The following is a 17686-nucleotide window of genomic DNA, read 5'->3' on the forward strand; positions in this document are numbered from 1 at the left end:
TCTCTCAAATGTGTTCCCACTTACAGGTTTTATGTCAATAGGAACGACTTCCTGTAAGTTCTGACTAAATCCTGTAAACCGGACTGCTATTGGAACAGACTAGATATTTCAGCCAAATCAGTGTAGTACCAATGACATGTAAACAAACCGTCTGACGTATTTACAGGAAATAGTGCTTTTTGCGTTCCTATGCACTTCTGCATCTGTTCTCCTTTTACTCTCATTTGAGAGCGTAAAATTGTAGTTTGACAGTTCCACAGGTTTTAGTCCGAAGTTCAAAGGAACAGACTAAAAATTAGAACAAACACATCATTTTGACAAAACGTACAAGGTTGACACCATAATTCAATAATACAAGGTTCGATGAACTGACAGTTGTATCTCTCGCACCGCTCCCTTAGCAGTGGCACCTTGTTGCTTCTTTGCAAATTTACATGGAAACAGTGTAGCTTTGGTGTAAAATAGAAGTATAAGCTTTTGTATTGGTATTGGAATAAAAAAAAACAAAATCATTTTAAATTTTTTTTAAGGTCTCGTTGAACTAGGCCGAAACTATTTGAGAATTTTTTCCAAATTTTCGTTATTTAACGAAATAACGAAGTTTTTAAACCTTTTGGACTTAGAAATTTTTTGAATAAAAAAAACAAAACTGTGAAAAGAATTATTTTCCATTTTTTTGTAGAGATCTCCCTAAACTAAGTCGAAAGTCTGTATGATTTTTTTCCGCATTTCCGATATTTATGGAAATAATTAAGTTTTTAATTATTGGAAATAATTAAGTTTTTAATTATTTCCGACTTGGGATTTTTTTTTTTAATACTAAAAATCTGTAAACGTCGGCCTTTCCCAGCAATTAGTAAAAATCACGCTAATCTAAGACGAAACTATTTGAGAAATTTTTCAATATTTTCTATATTTATGGAAATAATGCAGTTTTCAAATCTTTTCTAATAAAGTCGTGTAAGAAGTTGCCATTCGATGGGTGGCACCTTCGCTACTCATGTGCACATTTATCATTTTCTTCATCTACATATTCCCTTCACATTTGCCCTTATATAATTAAAGTGTTTAAATTTACCTTGATCTTAATTTTTGCCTTTATCTTTACGCATCTTTATTTTTGTTTTTATTTTTACCTTTGCCTTTATCCTTTTCTTTATCTATGTACTACGTACTCATCTTTACTTTCATTCTTGTATTGGTCTTTTTCTAAGTGTTATTCTTAGTATTGCCCCTAGCGAAAATAAGCACCTGTATTTAAATCTAAAAGGATTTTACAGCATAAATACGATTGTAAGCACTCAACAAACATGTGCATTAACTGTATTTTGTTGTAACACAAATTACCAAGATTCTTTTGTGTAGAATAGCAGCTCTTTAAAGAGGTGTTTGGAAAACACACATCAAAGAGAAGATAAAAATTCCGCTAATTTAGGTACTTCAAATTGCACAATTGAAATGGCAAAAGACGTAACAACAACATCACTGAAATGCAAAAAGTCATAACTAATAAAAAAAAATCAAAATTCACTTTTTGATATTTATATATAATGGACTTCATCGAACTACAACTCTCCACATCATTTTATAAAAACAAAAAAAAAAATATTAGTCACGACTTTCCATTTAAGTTGCGATGTTGTTACGTATTTTTGCATTTCAGCTGACGATACATACACTTGTGGTCAGCTGATTTAAGTCAAGTGACGTTTTGACTGGTTTTGGGTATTTTTCTTTTGTTAATTTAATTACATTGCTTTTTATAAAAGTCTAGCACTTTACCTAACCAGTGCCACATAAATCCACATTTTACACGCACATTTCAGACTTCGTATAAAAATTATGAAAATTCAACAAACCTTAACAATTGCACCCAAAAATTTTTAATTTTTTATGTTTTTGTTATTTATGGCCTTATAACAATTATATTCAACAATGTTTATTGAACTTGAGGCCGTTTTTAAAGAAAAAATTTCGTGGAAAAACAACAACAATTTGTAAAAATGGTAGAAGTGATAGCTATTTTGGTTATCACCACATTTCCTCATCATACATTTATACATTTTTCCAATAAATAAGTATTTATCAAAGAGTTTTTGATAGGCACATCTTCTATTATATCAAAGTGATCATATCCCTGAAATATTTTAAATTCTATTTGAAGTCCATGCTTCTCTAATTTCTTTGCATAAGCTAAAGATTGACCTTTAAATGTATCACTGTCGTTTTCCGCTGCTATGACGTAAACCTGTAGATTTACTCGTTTGGCAAACTCAATGAATTCCAAATCTAGTTCCCAGCAAATTGGCGACAATGCTTTCGAGCTAGTTTCATCTAAATTCAAAATATTCATCGGATTGACACTCGGCAAACTCCAGCACTCGCGTAAATCAAAAATTCCGCTTATTAGAAAAAATGAAACTATACGTTCAGTACCTGGCCAATTTTCAATCCTCTTATTAAATAATAGAGTTGACAAGTAGGCACCTGCTGAGTGGCCACTAATTGAGATTTTGCTAAAATATAAAACGGGATATTTACGCACTGGGTCATATTTTTAATTGAAAGAATTTCCCAATTTTCAGCTTACCTAGCTTGTGTATCGTTTGCATATCGAAATAACCACTCATAGAAATCATTTATTTGCTCATTAATCCCATGTAGAGTTACTGTGGGGCATAAATTATAGTCTGCGGCGATTACGCGGTAACCTTGTTCGACCAGCGGTTCCACGAATGAGCCGGAAGTGTGTCTATCCAACTCTTGCCAGTATCCGCCGTGTATATAAACAAAAATTGGAGAGCCTGAAAACATTAAACATCCACAAGTAACATTCACTAATCACTGTTTTTTTTTTATGCCCAACCGTGCTCCTTATCCTTATAGTAAATGTCTACCACTTGGTTATCAACAGTACTCGCATTGAAATTATTTTTTCTATAGGTTACGCTCTCCCGTACTATATACTTTTTGCGTGCATTTTGAGTTTCTAATAAAGCATTCATATTACTTGTGTTTTATTAACAAAGGGAATCAGAAGTAACTCACGCTCCGTAGTAATTTTCAAAAACTGTTCTATGACAACTATATCAGGTTGTGCCGTATTTAAAAAACGTTTCGAATTTTTCGTAGGTGAATATTCCTTATCCAAGTCAGCATATCTGCCCGTGCTATTAGCATACATTTTAATCAGAAAAATCTACTACCAGCAAGAAGACTCGTGTTGCTTTTCAGTTGATGAAGCCGCATGAATCTAGTATTGAATTTGATTTCTTTTAAACACTCCCAAAGCCTCGTTTATAGTTATGTATGTACATATGTACATAAATGTATATATAACAGATTGACGCTTACACATATGTTAGTGTTTGGCCGAGCTTCTCCTCCGATTTGTGGCGTGCGCCTTGATGTTGTCACTCAAAGCGGAGAGACCTACAGTTTTACGCCGACTCCGAACGGCGATTGTATTTTTGAGAAACTGTTTTTCATGGCATTGTTTGCCGAGGGGCGACCGGTGTTAGAAAAAACTTTATTTTTTTATTTTTATTTTTCGTTGTTGGGTTGAGCCGGGCCCTGCGGAGTGGTAGCGCGCACTGCTAACCACTACACCACAGCTGCGGCAATGTTTATGAATACATTTGTATATAATGGGTTCTATCTTGAATTGTACGATGACAATAATAGAGATAAGCAAAGGTATTTGCTAACTCAAGTATGCATATTTACGCATACATATTCATATCATACATATGTATGGATGTATTGTATACATAGAGGCAAACTCAAAACCGAATATTATTTAACACAATTGCAAACCGTTTTCATTGCAGAATCGCTTAGTATTTTATTGGCTTGTTTAATCAAACTCATCCGTTACAATTATTTTAGGCCCTATGTGTTTGCTTGAACTGGTTGAAAAAACTAAAAAATCACTAAAAAAAGTCTAAGTCATACGGTTAGACGGCCGAACTTTGCAGAAATCGGTACTCTAGAAAGAAAACTAAATTTTTTATAAGGTAGATGCGCTGTCCCCTCTACCTCTGTTTCGATATTCAGAAGCTCTTACTACTTAACTATATAAATATACTTTTGACTTTAACTGGTAATTAATTTCTTCCACTGCACTAACTCCTGCACTTTCTTATGTTATTAACAGGAACGGTAATCATTCTGAGTAAAATAATTTAAATCAGCATTTAATCATTATTTTATGAATTTTATTTTTTTCGCTCTAAAATAATAATTATTATTGATTTTTATTTTTCTGCTCAACGAAAATGATTATTTGATTTTTATTTTTTTGATCAAAAATAATGATTAATTTATGATTTTTATTTTTTCCCTCAGAGATAATAACTATTACTGAGTTTTATTTTTCCACTTAAAAATAATGATTATTTATAAAATTTAAAAGGCTTTACAGACGCAACTTACTGAAATTTTACCTGAAAATTTTTAGACTTATTCCTTTAACTAGGGTGTCGCTACCCCCGAAAAGGATACGGCGGAAACCGAGATGGTATAGATTTTGATTTTTTGGAATGATCATTATTCTTAAGTGAAAAAATAAAACTCGGCAATAATTATTATCTCTGAGCGAAAAAATAAAAATCATAAAATAGTCATTATTTTTGATCGAAAATATAAAAATCAAGTAATAATAATTACGTTTGAGCGAAAAACTAAAACTCAAATATAAATTATTATTTTTAATCTTTATTGATTAAACTCGAAAAATAAAAATCATTGTAAATTACTGTGGGACGTACGAAAACAAATACGTGGGTATAAATAAAATGGTTTTACAGCGATTATAACTTGTTGATTTTTTTGGTTAAAATTGAAAAAATTATGATTATTTTCCGTGCCTGGTTATTAAGGTGGTTGAAGATTCATATCGTCTTTTAGTTGTAAAAGATTCCGGATAGTTGCGAAACCATTTAGACTTGTTACAACATAGAAAGTATAAACTGTACTTTATATAAATTCTTAACTTTATTGCCGTTTAGTTGTGAAATAATTAGTTACGCATACGATTATAAGTGCTTAGGGCTAAAGAGATTTTAAAAAATATACGCATTCTCATATTCATATTTATTAGAACTAATAATATGTTAGACACATTAAAGTATACATATTTAGTATGCTTAACGTAAGATAATTTGTTAGTTAGTATGTTGACATAGAGAACACAATGAATTATAACATGTGCGCTCAGCACCTGCATTCTCACTGCAGGTCGCCAACCTCTTTTGTAGTTATGTATGTATTTTACTTAAATATTTAATTACGTTTAAATTTACAATTATTATTTTTTTCATATACATACTTATGTATGTAATATTAGCTTAATCGATTTTTTATATTTTAACATGCATACATATTCGTAGGCATTTCATTCATTTTTCCCACTGGCAAAATAGGTAAGCACCTTACGAGGTAAGCCATATTTTCTTTCAGTTTTTAGTAGCAAAGTTGTCATCATGGCCAATGTGATCTACTAGTAAAGCACAAAATGAACCTCTCCGACGACACATTACATTGTCAGTTGCAAAATAACGTGCAGCCGAAGTTATTTGCAAGCGCCGAACTACTCCGAGCGACTGCTCTGCATTACACTAGCTTACTTTGTAAAGCGCCTCAGAAGTATGTCTGATACCAAATGAACATTCTAAATAAATTACTACTTACATAAGGCGGCCACGTTTTTGTTAAAGTAATGGAGATTCAGCAGGGAAGTGGTAAGGACCGCCGGGTGAAGGGCAATACCTTACCAGCGACTTGCACTTCACCAGGTGGTCCTTACCACTTCACTGACGAATCTCCTTTACTTTACTTAAAACTGAAAGAAAACATGGCTTACCTCGTAAGGTGTTTACCTATTTTCCCAGCGGGAATTATTATACCGCATGTTGTATACTTGTACACATGCATGCGACATACATACATTCTTATTTATTTATATACACAATATGCGAAAAGGGAAATTTTAAGCTTTCTGCGTAAAACGTTAGTTTTTCGTTTAGGGACATCCTATAGTATGCTACTACCACACAAAAATTAAATACCAAAATTAGATATTTCATATGTATATATGTGAATATATGCAACATTCACTCTTGAGTTTCGTTTTATTAACATTCCGATAAATAACAGAGCAGTATAATTTTTGTGTTACATACTTTGAAATTTAGTGGGACGATTTATACACATGGAATTCCCGATCGTCAGCACAACCTCCTTTCCATGCCAATCTTATTATTTTGCTGATTGCAAATAAATAGCGAAAGTAAATAAACATATGCATTCTTTTTAAATGTTTATAACAAAATTATGCATACATTCATAGATACATACATATGTACATATGTAAGCATATATATAGTGTATTTACAATGAAATCCTTCCAAACTATGTATATATATAATATATACAATTTGAAAATAACCAGTGGCTTCAGTAATGTTATGCAATTTTTACGCTACTACTATGAAAATTTTAGAATTCCAATAATCTATAAAATGACAAATGATAATTTATTCCAACGAGTCGTATACTATCTAATGACGACCTAGATTAAAACCAGCCAAGGACTGCTAGAACAGCAGCCAACATCCCTCAAAATGTTCCCATATATTTTCTTGTTTTAACAACTAGGGAATATGATATTTATTGTTAAGTAAATGGCAACAAATTTAATTACAGGCCTGCCCTAGTAAGAACGAACAAATCAGCGCTATTATAATAAATTACAAACTGTTAAATAAAATAAATAAATAAATTTCCTACTAGTTTTAGCTTACTAGCTCAATTTAATGGACTGTCTGTTTCTCAAAGAATGTCTCCATTTGTAATGCGTTTTATGTTATGGTACCAATTAGAGCTGGTCACTTTATGATTAAGATTACATTTTGATTACCTAGGATTAGCATTACATTTAAGATTACAATTATATCATGTATTTCATGGTTACGATTACAGTAACCTCAGTCCTTAAATTTTTAAGATTACAATTATTACAATCGTAATGGCAACATTTATGATTACAATTAAAATAATCGTATTCGTATATAATTTAAGGATTACATTTAAACAATCGTAATTAAAATGTAACCGTAATCATAAATTGTCCACCTCTGGTACCAATGAAAAAAAATTTATTTACTAGCTTTGTTCGTTTAAAATAATAATAAGAAAATATCCTCAAATACATAGAGAAGCATACAAAATTCTGCACGTACGCAAATTTGTAGAAATTCGCACGTTTGACTGGAGTTAATAATTATTAAATAAAATAATATTTACTCACTTCTTTTATAGAAAATCGCAAATTTTTCGATATCATAATTTCAAATTCATCGAACTGGTTTCATTTAAATTATTGACAACAAATGCAACCATGTGCTACAATTCTGCTTGCAGATCCTGACTGCAGCAATTCTTCCGCCGTACGTACAGAACTAATTTCAACAGAGAACAGTGAAAATTAACTTCGAATGCCACATTGCACATATTGTGGGCCTAGTTAAAAAAGTGCAGACACAAAATACCAAATACGACCTCAAAATTTGGACGTAGGGTCAAAAAACCGCTTTCGGTGGCTTTTTGCCCACAAATTTAACCCTTCTGAACCGATATTCAATATGTTGCTGGAAAGAGAACTTATATGCGCTTATAACGATATATAACTTACCATATAATAATAAAAAATAGTGGGACCATTACCGTAGGCTTAAAAAAAAATTGAAATTTCTACTGATTTTTTGATTATAAAGTTGTTTTTCATATTACGGTAATAATCCCAAATTTTTTTTTATCATACTGTAAGTTATATGTATATCGTTATTAGCGCCTATAAAAATTGAATATCAGTTAAGAAAAAGTTAAGCTAAAGTTATGAGCAAAAATAAATCCAGATTTTGAAGGTGTATTTGGGATTTCGAGTACTTTTTTTTATTTTTTATTACTCAACTTGGCTACAATTGTGCTATGTGTCATTTGGAGTTATTGGTGTTACATACACTGTAGTTATGATATGTTGCCAAAGATTTAAAGTTTTTCAGGATAGGTCTGTGATTTTAAACTTTTAATATCCAAACTCGATATCTATCATAATAGCTATGCTATTCTCGCGTGTTTCCCAAAAATAAAATTGAGCAGCTATGTACAGCTAAATTAAGTAAATTGCTGCAACGCCTGTAGCCACAACTACGATTCCTCGTCGGAAATGACAATTTCTGCAACTGTGCGTTGTCGTTTATTCGGCGTTTTCGTCGATGATGCATCCCGTTGATTAGCCTGCTTGCTATCCACAATAGTTGTGCTACTGTCAGCTACATCCTCTTTGTTTTTTAAACTTGATAAGGAAACTATTTTTATTGTTGGTGATTGACTGCCTTGCGTGACAGTTTTCATGCGTCCGTTTGCTATGGATACTGCCTGCTTACTATCATCATCTGATTTTACTCCGGTAGTGGTAGCAGGTTCTGCGCCAGCTAAGGGATCCACAGTCTTTTGTCTCGTTGCATTATTGCTTACAGATGTTTTTGTTTGCGAAAGCGTTTCTGTTGCATTTGTGGGCGTAACGGCGTTTTGTGCCTTTTGTGTTTCGTCTGACTTTGACTGAGTGTTGGTTGATGAGCACGCTACTTCTTCGGTTGTAATCGTTGCTATCGGATTTTTATCTATTGTTGTTTGTTGTTGAACCGAATTTGTATCGTTTACTTTGGATGCCTCGTTTATTTCGTCTTTTGAACTGTTTACAACTATTTCCACATCGGATTCAACATCGGAAAGGTTGCCATTAGCCAATTTATCAACGTCCGCCTCTAGGTCGCTTCCATTTACTTGGTCCTCATCCTCTTCCTCATCTTCATCCTCATCTTCATACTCGTCGTCATCATCTAGAACATCGTTACCGTTGCGATTTACATTAGTCATTACTTCTCCGTTTTCCTTCTTGATCTTTCGTGTCGCTGCAGTATTTGCAGCATTGGCACTAGTGCTGGCGATCGCATCATCTTCATCATCAGCGCTACTTTCGCTTTTCAACCTCTTCGCCACTTTAGTTTGACGTGCCTCTTTCAATTCCTCCCTTAGCATATCCTGTTCGCGCGCAAATCTAAACAAACCATTACAAAGTCACTGTTAACTGAATAACCAAATAAACTCACTTTTCAATCACGTCACTAATACGTGTCCGTTTCTTTTGATTTTCACTTAACTTCGCCTGTAGTGCGGGATCTACACTGGCTGGGTCTTTCTCGTGAGCTGTGAAATGCGTGACGGTTTCGTAGAGATCAGTCTTCCGGCGCGACTGCAGCAATTTCCCAACCTTCATGAAGGCATCATGCGCTTTGAAAAAAAATAAAAGAAAAATAACGTTATGACCTTTTCATAATACCGGCTACGCGCCAAACAACCACTATTACGTATGAGATAACACGACTTCGGCTGCAACACCGACAAGCACTCACCGATGCGCTTCATTTCAAAAGTTGCCAAAGTATAGGCGTATTGACGATTGCAGTGCTCCAGCATCCGCAGCACGTCGAAGTAATCGGGAAACTCCTTCGTGCGATTTACATACGCCTGCAGTGTCTTATTGAATTGTGTATAGGTGGTACCATTAAAATGTATTGGCTTCTTAACCAAACGATGTGCATTCTTGCTCTCTCCAGTAAGATCACAGATTTTTTCATATATCTGAAAAATGTAAATGAAGTATTCTTTAGTAAAGATTATTTTAAACTAAAACATAAATGACTTCCATACCTGGCAAGCACGCTTTTTAAAACGCTCCACTTGCAGATAACTTGAATCTTCATCTTCCCAATCAACTTCGGTAGATTCTAGCACTTCAATACGCTTCGTCAGTATATACAATGCCTTATTCAATTTCTTGATCTGTTCGTCAGTGTGTTTGTTACCAGTGCTGCCGATTTCTTCAACGACTGCATCACCGCTTTCCGCACCCCCGCCAGCAGTAGATTCCCGATCTCTATCCCTGGTACCACTACTACAAGCAGTAATATCACTTTTTTCTTCGCTTCTTACCAACAAAGTTGGCACCGCTTCTTTGTTCTTGCTGCGTACTTTCAACTCGTCAACTACTGTCTTTAGGTGCAGATATACCAAATCTGGTTCCTTACGTATATTTGCAATAACCGTTCTTAAATTCTTGCTAAATCCTTTCGAACACACAAAGTCTGGGTGCACGTTATAGTAGTATTTTATTAGTTTTGATTTGACGAGCTTCTCCATGTCTGCTGAAGGATCTGCTTCTCGGCAAACTTTTAACAGTTCGTCATAATCACTCGTAAGTGGTAGTCGCTCGTCAAAAGACTTGCCTTTATCATTGGAATTCAATGTACTACTTTTTGTCGATTGAGTTGCAGCATCACCATTTATGATTAGATTTACGGGCTTATTTTGTGCGGACGTCGATGGCGAGATCGTTGGTGAAATTGTGATTGTTTCTACGCTTCGAGTAGTAGTCTTATCAGGCGACTCAGTTAGATCGATTTTCAGTGACAGGGCCGGCTTATGTACGGCTGATTTTTGGGTGCTTGCAAATGTAGGTTTGTTAGGGACTGAAAGTGATGGGGCTGATGGTTTTTGCGACTTTGCTGTGTTTTGCACCGCTCCTGCTAATTGTGTTGCCATTTGGGAGTGCGATTTGGTATTTGTGGAATGCGGCAATAGTTCTAATACTAAGTCATCATCATCGAAATTTCTCCCAGTTGTTGTTGTTGCTGTTGAAAGGTTTGTGCGCTTCAGCCATGCCTCGTCATTTTTACGTATCAGCGTTGTTGGCTTGACACGACGCACACTTGCTAATGAATTCGTAGATGCAGATGTTGAAGTGTTTGCACCCGATGTTGAAGGAGCTCCCATTGACGCCAGTTGAGCGGCTGCCGTTAGTGCGATTGGCACAACCGTTGCTGTTGACGTTTTGGGCTTGTTTGTAGTGTTGGCTGCATTGTTGCTGGGCATTGGATTGATTTGTGCCGCAAGGCTATTCACATAGGCTATGCGGGGTCCGGAACTTGACTGCTGCAAAGCTACTGGTATGGCTAGAGATGTCGTTACCGGTGTAGCAGCGGTGGAGGGAGATTGGAGATTTATGCCAGCGCTATTGCTGCTTTTGGGTGGTAACATAATTTTAAAATTGTTGTTTATATTTTTATTATTACTTGATATAAAACTATTGCTGTTGTTGGCATTGGTGCTGGTAGATGATTGTGGACGCGAGGCTGTTACCGTCGTGGATGGCGGCAAACTGCATGTGGTATGCATCAATTTCGGGCTAAATAGCTGCTGATCACTGAAAGTTGTGGCTGCACTATGCGGTGGTGTAGCCAGTAATTGAAGCGGTGGCGTTGCGCCTGCCGCCATTGATTGTACCGATGAGATCAGTGGTAGCAATGCGGTATTGGACGTAGAACCTGTTGAAGTACTGCTGGGACCTGCTGGAATTGGTTTGTTAGTGGCGGGCGGTGTGCTAGGCTTGCGTGCGTGTGGATCAAGCTGTAGAAGCTGCTGCAATCTAGGCGGATTTTGTTGTTTGGATTTTTGCAACTTTGGTAGCTGTTGCTGTTGCTGTTGCATTTGTGCTTGTAATTGTTGTGAAGGCGAGGACGCTGCTGTTGATAAACGTTTCCGTAAAACCGAAGGTGATGGCTGTAACTGTGGCAATTGCGACAAAAGCGGCAAGCCCTGCTGGAATTGCTGTGGCTGTTGTTGCTTCGATGGAGGCTGCTGCTGCAGTTGTGGTTTTGGATTAAGTTGTTGCGTTGGCAACTGCCGTGGTGGAGCAGGTGTTTGTTTTTCCTTAGCACTACTAATCGAAGAAGCTATATTTTGTTTAAGAAGACTTGGTGTCGTCGTTTTGGACAGCATCGAATTTAGTTTACTGGTTGCAGCCACTGTAGCTGCTGAAATTTTTGTTGCTAATGAATTGCTCATGTTGGCCATGGCATTTGAAACTGTAGCGGCCGCATTAGTATTGTTGCTGCTCGAATTGGAGGAAGCCACATTAATAGGACTACGGCGTGTGATTGTAATGCCGCTTGGTATAGTGCGTGGCTTCATCTTTTTGTGTTTCAGTTGATTTGCTGGTGCGCTTGGTGGACATTGCGTGACCGTTCCCTTTATCGGAGTTATTGTGGCCGGAATTGAAGGAGCAATGAAGGCTCGCTTTGCTGGCACCTAAAAGAAAAAAATGGTTAAAAGTGAAGGGAAGAGAGTCAGATCTTCAACTAGTGGTGGTGGGTAAAAAAAAAACAAACAGAATAAACATCGATATTTAAACTAGTAGCTTTCCAGTAGTAATACAGTACTGTAATACAAATATGCAGTTCAGCATAAATTAGAGGAGAAAAACTATTTTATTTCTGTTTAAATTAAGGAATCCTTATGATCCATACTTTTAGCTTTATCGTACTTCAACTATGTAAAATATATTGATCATCACTTTCTGTACTACAAATCTTGTTTCATTATTAATATTAGGTGGATTAAGGTAACGATAGAACTTTTAAATTAGCTGTTTTAGTATATCTGCACTTTACCGGTAGAATGCTTTTTTCAGAAGTAGTTTTATTTATTACACATGAACATGTTTCGTTTAACAGCATCGCTAGATCAATAAAATGATTTAATCTTTCCATTTCGAAATTGTCTAACGACCGTAATGTTTTAAAATAACACAGTTTTATCTAACTGGTGTAATAGATGAAAACATATTTATCCCCCTTTTATAAGCTCATTTATATATCGTCGATGTTTTTACAAAACAGCTTTATTCTGAACAACTCTCATATATATGTCTAGATACAAATTTTCAGGTTCATGTGACCTATGGTTAATCATTTATGGTTGGTTAAAAATTCCACGCCTATGGGATGCGACACGCCCCTTTTTGCAAACTCATGTATATAAAGCCTACTACCTACCGTAGATATGTCCGCATACCAAATTTCAATTTCATGTGAATGTGGTGGTTTTGAAGTTATACATAGCTGATAAAAAATTCCACGCCTATGGGATGTTCCACGCACCCTTTTACAAACGCATTTATTTACCGCCTACTATAACCAGCTACCATAGCTATGCCTGCGTACAAAATTTAAAGTCCATGTGACTTATGCTTTCGAATTTATAGCTGATAAAAAATTCCACTTCTACGGGATGTGGCGGGCCACGCCTCTTTTTACAAACTCCCTTCATATATACCTTACTATAAGCACAGCTGATACAAAAAATTTTCGCCTATGGGAGGTGCCACGCCCCCTTGTCGAATTCCAATTTTTTTCTCCCTATAATAGGCCCAGGTGTCATAGCAATACTCTGTCAAAATACTGTTCGATTCTGTCCGTCCGTTTAGGCTGCAAACTGGCACATACATACAAACATACATACTTCCACAAATATATGGTAGATATCCAACAAAAATATATGTTAAAGCATAAACAGACAGCAGCGTTGATCCGGATCAACTCGGGAATTATCTGCGGATTAACTCGCTGCCGTCTGTTTAAGCTTTTGGAGAACGATTAAATAATTTGTCTACCATTTTGTTAAACATTGGTTTTTAATTCACAACTGCAATATTGGGAACTTTAATCTTCCACAACACGGCTTTGATTCATATAGTGCAAGAAATTTCCGCCAAAATACTTTTTACTTAGTAAAAAAAACTTATTTCACCATCAGCATGCTGGTACGATCATAGAAACGATTGGAGATACTGTCGAGAATGTCAGCATTCTCTACAAATAGGGACTTAGTTTTCAATATCGAGAAAGAAGTTAGATATCAATCGTATTCTTAATTTACGCCATACGAAATGAGGCTGTGTGTTTGCCGAGTAGTGTCTGTTTGTAAATAGCAACCGACCAGAAACAGGCTGCTTAGCAATATATTATGATTCCTTTAGCAATAATCTCGCATACATATGTACATACATAAGTATGTACATATATGTTGCTGTTCTGGCCGCATAAAAAGGCGTACGGTAGTAGTCCGAAGCGCTGTGCTTATTGGCAGTTTTGTCCACTGCCCTCTCCAGAAGATAATTTAGGTAGGCCTTCTTAAGTGTAATGCATTTTAAATTGCAATAAAACATATGTACTTATTTGATATGAACCTTAAATAAATACCTTAAAGAAGCAAGATTTTTATGAATTACTTTATAAGAACGTCCTACAAAAGCCCTTCGGGAAGCCTTTATATGGATAGCGAAAACAAAAGGCCTTCAATTTGTGCCACTCCATACAAAAAAGAAAGGATAAAGGAAAGCAAGTGGAAGGCCTCTTGAATTTCAAGGCCTTTTAGCTCGTGAAATTATCTACTGGGTCTACTGAACTACATAGGTCCAATAGCATAAAAGTGTCCCAAAGAATTTTGTTTAGTGCAGCTGACAGCTGCAACAGTCTTTGGCAATATAAAAACCAGGAACGTTCCAGTTGCGTAGGCGTATTGATTGAAGGTTAATTCATATGTATGTACATTTTTGCAATCACATTTTATTTTTAGGCATACTCCGTGCTTCATGCATATTTTGCCCACTTTGGTTATAAACAAACAACTTGATTTCCTTTCGTAACTCAACTTCTGTCGTTCTCTTATCAATGGGTAAAAAATCAAAATAAAAATAAAAGGCGGGAAATGCAAATGGAGACTTGTAATGAGTAAAATAAACCACTTCCTGAGAGCGAGTCAGTGGAGACATTTTCGAAAACATCGCATGCGCAGCGTAAAACCTCTAGTTGTTAAACAACTGCGCTGCCAGTGTTGGCAGAACTGCTTGCGACATGGAATACTGCTGCCATACTAAAAATGGTGTTATTAACGATTATAAATAAATTGATTACTGTTAATATTGAGAAGTTTCCTATACAACTGTACCTAATATCTTCGTGCTTAATAGCGCTCAACATAATTAATTTTTCTCAGATATGTATGTACATAGTATGTTTACGTACCATAAGTATTACGTCAAAATGATGTTTGTTGTAATTCATACCAATGACAGTATGGATATCTGCGTATAATTTTTATGTGCAATTTTTTACTTATATACGGTTTACACCACTGTTAAATACGCCTTGGTGGTATTACCGGCGAATTTAGATTTTCGCCTCGGTCCTTCTGAATGTCAAAATGCCGCAGGGCGAATTTATACAAGGTGGTGATGGCGAATTTAGATTTTCGCCGCGGTACTTAATGTCAAACTGATGTGTTTGTTATAATGTCAATTCGCCTTGCTTGCAACAAACACATCTTGACATTAGGAAGTACCGCGGCGAAAATCTAAATTCGCCATCAACACCACCTTGTATAAATTCGCCTTGAAATGACGTTTTTGTTGTAGTACGAATTCGCCTTGTTTGGGTGGTGTATTAATTCGCCTTGACCGGTAAGATAGTGATCAAGGCGAATTTAATAAGGTGGTTACAGGCGCATCTGAATTTTTAGCGATTATACAAGATGAATTTATACAGGGTGGTGTTACCGGCGAATTTAGGTTTTCGCCGCAGTCCTGAACATCAAAATAATAGCCGTCATCGATTCGCCATCAGTTAGCAAGTGGCGAAACGAACGAACTCAATGAGGTACAACCAAACTTGCTATCGTATATCCGTGCTAGCTAACTTTGTTGTTGCTTTCACATGCAAAATTTTTCGTTAAGCGACCGGAACTCAAACATAGCGAGCGAGAAGTGGCGAATCGACGACGGCAAATAGTTGCGTTCCCAAACTCGCAAGAAGTTGCAAGAATTTACCGGATTTTACCAGAGTGTTTTTTTGCTTTTGATGGGTGTGCTGTCAAATCGGTAAAAGCGAAAACAAAATACATGTAAGGCGCACAAATCAGCTGGTCTACCACCACCTATAAATTCGCTTTGGTAAGTTCAGTTGTTATCACGGCGAATTTATACAAAGTGGGGTGTTGTATGATCAGATGATTTTTTCGCCTTACATGCATTTTGTTTATGCGTTCACTGATTTGGCAGCACACCCATCAAAAGCATAAACAAAATACATGTTAATTTTGCGTTGAATTGAGATTTAACATAACACCTGCAATACAAAATACATGTGGTAGTTGTTGTAATAGAAATTCACCAGTGAACCCTTTCCCATTCCCACTTCCATTTTTTCCCCCTACTTTGCCAGAGAACCGAGAACGGGCAAAATACATGTAAACATTACAATAACAAATTAAACGCACATTGCCAATCAGTACAAAATAAAATTACAACATACATAATTTTGACAAAGGTACAAATTCGCCGTGAAATCAGTGGGTCCGGTAACACCACCTTGTACAAATTCGCCTTGAAACTCACACACTTCACCTATGCAACCCTAGCATTAGTGTCATCGCTGACATCCGCGAAGACATGACTACCCCCATTAATTTAACAACACTTCCAAAGGTACTTAACTGCTTGGCAGCAAGCAATCCGTGCATGTATATGTTGGTCTACCTATAGCTGGTTGGCCTGTTTCAATAATTGCCTTCGTAAGCGCAACTGTTCATCATCATCACCTCCGTCATTCCAAATGCCATTCGCGAGCAATCGGCGAACCCAAGTCTCCACGGTGCACTTCGCTACTACACCTTGTAGAGTTTATTTTGCTTTAAGACAGAACAAGTACTGGTCTACATACTCATATTTTACTTATGTACCTATGTATGTATATAATTTGTGCTTTGTCCAATACTTTTATGCAGGCGCAATAGCGCGTATAAATGAACGTCGATGCTGCCGACAACAGTGACTATGGTTGTGGTTTTAGCTGTACATTTATAGCGCCAACCCAAAACACTGAAAAACTGCGCCGACGGCAGCAGAGATGAGTGACAGAAGAAATAAAAAAAACGTCACATTATTCGCCATAGCGAAAAGAAATTGAAAATGTATCCATAATTTTGGCAGTATTAAATATCTAATTTCGTAGTTTTTTTTTTTTATCTTCCCTATTCCTATTTTACCTCTTCTTCGTCGGAGGAGTCCACTACAATCACAGAACTCATTTTTTCACTGCGAATATTCCTCTTTTTCACATGGGGCTGACTGCCTGTTAGTCGCCCCTACTGCTGCTATACCACACCGTTTGTAGCGTGCACAATTTCTGAAAAATTTCACGACTACACTAGCGTAATCAATTAAAATCCAATGTTTTCTAAATTTTTTTATTATCACAAAACGGATGAATTAATTGCCCCGGCGCACTTTACTAATACAGCAACTATAGAATATCTACATTCGACGGCGAATAATTGACTACTTGTGCAATAATTCGTATGTCGCAAGTTAAAGCTGATGCCAGATAAAACTTTGTAGCTTTGCGTGACATTTATAACTTTGCCAGCAAAGCGCCAGACGCAAAAGGTATGCCACAATGAACGCCAAGAAAACAATGTTGTACCGCTTTTTTACTCATCAAAGTTGCTGTGGATTTTAATTATTTTGATTTAAAATTATCAGCAATGTAATTAAGTTTTATGTTTCTGCATGAAAACCCGAATTTGGACGAAACAAAATAAATATTAAACCGGCTGATTGTCAAAGCGCGCAAAAAGATGGGAGTTGACCATCTTTTCGCTTCGCGCTGCCGCTTCAACGATTTATGTGGCATGCTTTGTGCATTTTCATACAATTCATCTTATCTGT

At 36.1% G+C, this 17686-nt stretch overlaps 2 protein-coding genes across 3 annotated transcripts; both read right to left on the reverse strand.

The window, feature by feature from the left end:
- Positions 1-2011: 2011 nt before the first annotated feature.
- On the reverse strand, positions 2012-3394 carry LOC118736692 (kynurenine formamidase). The gene is made up of 5 exons (XM_036466734.1): positions 3355-3394; positions 3049-3253; positions 2867-2989; positions 2591-2804; positions 2012-2516 (listed from the first exon to the last, which is right to left on the reverse strand). The coding sequence occupies exons 2-5, from the start codon at positions 3182-3184 to the stop codon at positions 2048-2050; spliced, it is 942 nt and encodes a 313-aa protein (XP_036322627.1). The 5' UTR covers positions 3185-3253; positions 3355-3394; the 3' UTR covers positions 2012-2047.
- Positions 3395-7486: 4092 nt separating this feature from the next.
- On the reverse strand, positions 7487-17325 carry LOC118735973 (daxx-like protein). 2 transcript variants are annotated; one of them, XM_036466054.1, is made up of 5 exons: positions 17005-17325; positions 9775-12210; positions 9477-9705; positions 9174-9354; positions 7487-9121 (listed from the first exon to the last, which is right to left on the reverse strand). In XM_036466054.1, exons 1-5 carry the CDS (start codon positions 17044-17046, stop codon positions 8209-8211), a joined length of 3801 nt encoding a protein of 1266 aa, XP_036321947.1. In that variant the 5' UTR covers positions 17047-17325; the 3' UTR covers positions 7487-8208. The 2 variants fall into 2 exon arrangements, with proteins under 2 accessions (XP_036321947.1, XP_036321948.1); XM_036466055.1 differs by lacking the exon at positions 17005-17325 and adding an exon at positions 16454-16950.
- Between the last annotated feature and the right edge of the window lie 361 nt (positions 17326-17686).

The sequence above is a fragment of the Rhagoletis pomonella genome, unplaced genomic scaffold (genome assembly GCF_013731165.1).
Source record: "Rhagoletis pomonella isolate Grant_MI unplaced genomic scaffold, Rhpom_1.0 Rhpom_scaffold_00003, whole genome shotgun sequence".
NCBI lineage: Eukaryota > Metazoa > Arthropoda > Insecta > Diptera > Tephritidae > Rhagoletis > Rhagoletis pomonella.

Excerpts from the sequence above, each read along its gene's own strand:
- LOC118736692 (XM_036466734.1), bottom strand. The coding sequence starts at position 3,184 with ATGTATGCTAATAGCACGGGCAGATATGCTGACTTGGATAAGGAATAT. Across the intron at positions 2,805-2,866 it reads CTATAAGGATAAGGAGCACG|GCTCTCCAATTTTTGTTTAT; the intron begins GTTGGGCATAAA and ends TAATGTTTTCAG. Across the intron at positions 2,517-2,590 it reads GCAAACGATACACAAGCTAG|CAAAATCTCAATTAGTGGCC; the intron begins GTAAGCTGAAAA and ends TTTATATTTTAG.
- LOC118735973 (XM_036466054.1), bottom strand. The coding sequence starts at position 17,046 with ATGAGTTCTGTGATTGTAGTGGACTCCTCCGACGAAGAAGAG. Across the intron at positions 9,706-9,774 it reads TTAAAAAGCGTGCTTGCCAG|ATATATGAAAAAATCTGTGA; the intron begins GTATGGAAGTCA and ends TACATTTTTCAG. Across the intron at positions 9,355-9,476 it reads TTTTGAAATGAAGCGCATCG|CGCATGATGCCTTCATGAAG; the intron begins GTGAGTGCTTGT and ends TTTTTTTCAAAG.